Source organism: Pinus tabuliformis, chromosome 1_2 (genome assembly GCF_031772625.1).
Source record: "Pinus tabuliformis cultivar Carrire ecotype Pingquan chromosome 1_2, CPIR1, whole genome shotgun sequence".
NCBI lineage: Eukaryota > Viridiplantae > Streptophyta > Pinopsida > Pinales > Pinaceae > Pinus > Pinus tabuliformis.
This window is the reverse complement of record NC_142298.1, coordinates 984984731-984989763: the sequence shown is the minus strand read 5'-3', so window position 1 is coordinate 984989763 and position 5033 is coordinate 984984731. Positions and strand designations below refer to the sequence as shown.

At 39.0% G+C, this 5033-nt stretch overlaps 2 protein-coding genes across 2 annotated transcripts; both read right to left on the bottom strand.

Moving 5' to 3' along the window:
* Positions 1-250: 250 nt before the first annotated feature.
* LOC149209327 (uncharacterized) lies at positions 251-685 on the bottom strand. Its single transcript, XM_089398578.1, has one exon. It carries the CDS (start codon positions 683-685, stop codon positions 251-253), a length of 435 nt encoding a protein of 144 aa, XP_089254704.1.
* Positions 686-4017: 3332 nt separating this feature from the next.
* Positions 4018-4452, bottom strand: LOC149209326 (uncharacterized). Its single transcript, XM_089398577.1, has one exon. The coding sequence runs from the start codon at positions 4450-4452 to the stop codon at positions 4018-4020; it is 435 nt and encodes a 144-aa protein (XP_089254703.1).
* Between the last annotated feature and the right edge of the window lie 581 nt (positions 4453-5033).

The window sequence follows — 5033 nt, the reverse complement described above, 5'->3', positions numbered from 1 at the left end:
AAATATTATAAAACCATTTTCTGATAATCTTCTTTTTAAATTCCCTTACGTTGTAAAATATAAATTGTATTTGAGTACCCAAATACGAGTGTTGTGTTTCCTGAACTTCATCAATCTTATCCCAGTGCCAACCATTTCCAATCTCCAAGTAGGCTGCCATTGCGCATTTAACTGACTACATTTCTTCAAACTCTGCTCGGATCTTAATGAATCAGAGCAAATTACTGGTATATATAGATACCAATATATTCTAATTGGTAATATTCATTTTCTTTTGATATAGACCAAGCTTTTGGGCATGCTGGGACTGTGTTCTCGCATAGACAACAGTAGGCAGGGCTTTCATGGCCGATTTATCTAAACCATTACATTGAGGCACTTCCTCTGCAACATCCCCTGAAGACCTTGATGCAATCATATGACTGCAGCGAAGTGCCCATTTAACAATGAAATTTATACATAGTGCGAATATCAGAGCGCACATTAAAGCTGCCAGGATTACCAGTAAATTGGGATCGAAAGTACCGTCCTCGGTTGTCAAGCGATTACCTTTAGATAAATCAACAGGTACTGACGCTGTGTTAAGCTCCAGGATTCTTCTGCCAAGGGTTGTCTCCGCGCTCCTATTAGAATTGGGTTTGTAGAATCCCAGATTGAACACCAAAACCCTGAAGACTCCCCCCATTATGCTTTTGTCTATGACCTAAACTCTCATAATCTCAGAGGATCTGAGACTGCAAAGAAAAAGTTACCAGTCATGCACTGGAAACTGACATAAAACCCATTAATGGCAGCAAGAAGTTTACAGAGTAAAGGGAAAAATAAGGGAAGAAGAAGCAAAAGGGATTACAAGTACCACCATGAGAATATGAATGGCTATGGTTGAGCTTTATGTAGGACACAGAGGTCGTGCCACTCATTGGCCCTGCTACCATTGAATTCCACTGGCTGGCCACATATATTCCCATTTGTTTTTTCCAACTTGTCCTCATTCAAAGATTCTCCAGGTGAAGTAGATTTGGGCCTCTGTATTTCGATAAGACGCAGACTGATTAAATGGCTGTGCTTTCAAATCGCAATTGAGTGCAGATCACCGTGGATATTTGTCTATTCAGTTTTCTATTCCACAGAAAAGATAAAGCTAATGCGTCCCCTCGGTATATAAAAAAATATACAAGCAGCCAAACATGTTAGGTGTTGGATAAGTGAAAGCCATGATGACTCACATTAAAAAATTATGCTCTTTGGTGTTGGATGATTGCAAGCCATGATGACTCACACTTAAAAAATATGCTCTTTTTGGGGTCACTACCTAAATTTGATGTTTAATCAATTTTTAAATACAAATCAGGAGTTAATGAAATAAGATTTGCTTCTCACTGAAGGGACTTTGAAATTTGGAACCAGATTTGGTTGAAGCTTTTTGGACACTTGTGCCTGCCACATGGGGAGGCAAATTACCAGAGACAAAATTCTGTTATGGGTTATGACCTTTAAAGTTCCCAACTTCCCACACTCTCGTTCGCTTTAATGTAAAGCGTGGAGCCTGTGACGACACCAAGATTTTGTTGATTGGTATGCAGTATATGAGATATGGATAGATACAAAGTCAAGAAGGATTCTTGAGCTTTGAAAATTCTTCTAGTTTATGTTTAATGGAGGATCTATGTATTGAGATATTCCTATTGATAAAAAAAAATGTAGTTTCTCCAGAAAGTTTGACTTTTAATGAAGTATAATCACTATTTATTATTGCAGAACTTTTCTGTATTTTCTCTAGATGATTTATTTATAGTCCACTATTTATTTATAATCTCACTAGATAATTTATTTATAGTCCATGGATTGTAAGTTTTATGCAAAGATTTTATTGTTTAAATGGTCCCACCATAAATCTGAGATATAAATCTGATAGACTACAAATCTGCAATTTCAAACTAACAAGAATCATTATAAATAACAGTCATTATCAGCCTCCATTTGATGACTTATTGTGTGTTGTGGAATAAATATACAAAAATTGTTAAAATAGAGTTTTCCGTGACACTCACATATTTAGTTAAAACATAAAACGAAGGGTAAAAAAAAATACAAAAACGTCCTCAAATTTTAATTTGACAGGCAAAAAGAATTTGAAATTCCAGGCCTGCGAGCGATGACTCTGCGTTGATGAGCCTCAAAGCGATTCATAAATAACCATAAAATAGACAAACCCTGACTCTGGATGATATAGCCACCCTAAAAATATGTGAAATCCATCAGAAAAATATATCTATGTATAAGAAGCAAATAGTAGCTTCCTGCAATAGATCTCAGTAAAATCGACAGCCCAGGAAGGGAATGAAGGATGCGATGAGAGTGACAAATAGAGAGGGGAGGAAGGTCAATGAAGTAGTGGCAACCTCCATTGTCGGACTCGGTGTTACTGTCGTCACCTCTGCGACTTCTGCTGCGCCCACCATTATCATCGGAACGAACGAACAAGAAAGCTGCAAATATGTAGTTTTCTTCCATTGTTGCTCAAACCCACAAGGTTTTTCTCCACGAACATTCAGAATGTAACAACGGACAACTTTTTTCGAATCGTATCTCGAGGGTTGAATGGAAGAGGATTTCATTTCAAAAATTAGGCGCACAGTTCGAATTTTAAAACTTGGCAACAATACCGAATTTGAAATCTTGGGCGCAATACCAAATTTGAAATCCTTCAACATCCAATGGGAATCTGTAATAATAAATAAGACGTACTGTCATTGCGTGCAAACAATATCAAGCACATCTTGTCAAGCACGTCTTTTCAGTATTTTGCAGTGGAGACTCGAGACCCCTCCCGTGGGAGGGCGGTCACGTTACATGCCATGTATGTATGGTGAAACCACTATCTGGTACATTAAAGGCCCGATAGCAGACATGTTAACTCTGGCCGAGCAGACTGGTTAGCTCTTGCCGAAAACACTGGTAAATTATGTCCATGGAATGACAGTCAAAACAAATTTCAAAGTCCTTCCCAAAACTGTCCTTATCGTGCATTAAAACAGATTTCAAACAGATTTCAAGGTCCTTCCCAAAATTGTCCTTATCGTGCATTAACAAATGTATAGGGTTGGAAATAGTGGTTGCCAGCAGGCCTGGAATTTGACGTCTCACAGGACGTATTTTTGATTTCTGAACGTATTTGACGGCAGGGAAAAAATCTTCCACGTCAGGTTAGACGTGTGGTATACCTTTCCAACCCGTCGTTTTGACGTCTAATTTCATAGAGAAAATGTAAAAATCTATAATATCTGTAATGGGAGTATGGGAGTCTGGGACCACCGGACCAGCAGTGCTGCAGTAGTATTGGTAAAATAAAAGCCTTTAACTGCATCACCATCCCACTGCGTACTGCAGGGTACTTACCATTGATTCTCCCGCTACAATCCGCCACTCATAGCTGCTCAAATTTAATACGAGACTTGCAATTTGCAAATTGCAATCTACTGCAATCTGCTAGTCACTAGTGCCGCAGTGCGTATTCCTCCAGGCTCTGGTGAAGCTCAGGTTCCAGTCTCGGAGGGTTCCCCGTTAAGGATTGCCAGCGATCTTGGATACCAATTATAGTGAGGAGTTCAGACGTGGATGTCAAGCTATAAACAAAAAACCAGCAAACAGGGTAAGTACATTCTATTTTGTAAAAAGAATGCATGCCTCGACAGTTAATGTGAGAAATTTAACAGGTAGAATTGTTCCATCTAAACATAAGGCAGGCATATCATCTGTCCAGAAACAAATATTATAAAACCATTTTCTGGTAATCTTCTTTTTAAATTCCCTTACGTTGTAAAGTATAAATTGTATTTGAGTACCCAAATACGAGTGCTCTGTTTCCTGAACTTCATCAATCTTATCCCAGTGCCAACCATTTCCAATCTCCAAGTAGGCTGCCATTGCGCATTTAACTGACTACATTTCTTCAAACTCTGCTCAGATCTGAATCAATCAGAGCAAATTACTGGTATATATAGATACCAATATATTCTAATTGGTAATATTCATTTTGTTTTGATATAGACCAGGCTTTTGGGCATGCTGGGACTGTGTTCTCGCATAGACAACAATAGGCAGGGCTTTCATGGCCGATTTATCTAAACCATTACAGTGAGGCACTTCCTCTGCAACATCCCCTGAAGACCTTGATGCAATCATCTGACTGCAGCGAAGTGCCCATTTAACAATGAAATTTATACATATTGCGAATATCAGAGCGCACATTAAAGCTGCCAGGATTACTAGTAAATTGGGATCGAAAGTACCGTCCTCAGTTGTCAAGCGATTACTTTTAGATAAATCAATAGGTACTGACGCTGTGTTAAGCTCCAGGATTCTTCTGCCAAGGGTTGTCTCCGCGCTCCTATTAGAATTGGGTTTGTAGAATCCCAGACTGAACACCAAAACCCTGAAGACTCCCCCCATTATGCTTCTGTCTATGACCTAAACTCTCATAATCTTAGAGGATCCGAGACTGCAAAGAAAAAGTTACCAGTCATGCACTGGAAACTGACATAAAACCCATTAATGACAGCAAGAAGTTTACAGAGTAAAGGGCAAAATGAGGGAAGAAGAAGCAAAAGGGATTACAAGTACCACCATGAGAATATGAATGGCTATGGTTGAGCTTTATGTAGGACACAGAGATCGTGCCACTCATTGGCCCTGCTACCATTGAATTCCACTGGCTGGCCACATATATTCCCATTTGTTTTTTCCAACTTGTCCTCATTCAAAGATTCTCCAGGTGAAGTAGATTTGGGCCTCTGTATTTCGATAAGACACAGACTGATTAAATGGTTGTGCTTTCAAATCGCAATTGAGTGCAGATCGCCGTGGATATTTGTCCATTCAGTTTTCTGTTCCACAGAAAAGATAAAGCTAATGCGTCCCCTCAGTATATAAAAAAATATACAAGCAGCCAAACATGTTAGGTGTTGGATAAGTGAAAGCCATGATGACTCACATTAAAAAATTATGCTCTTTGGTGTTGGATGATTGCAAGC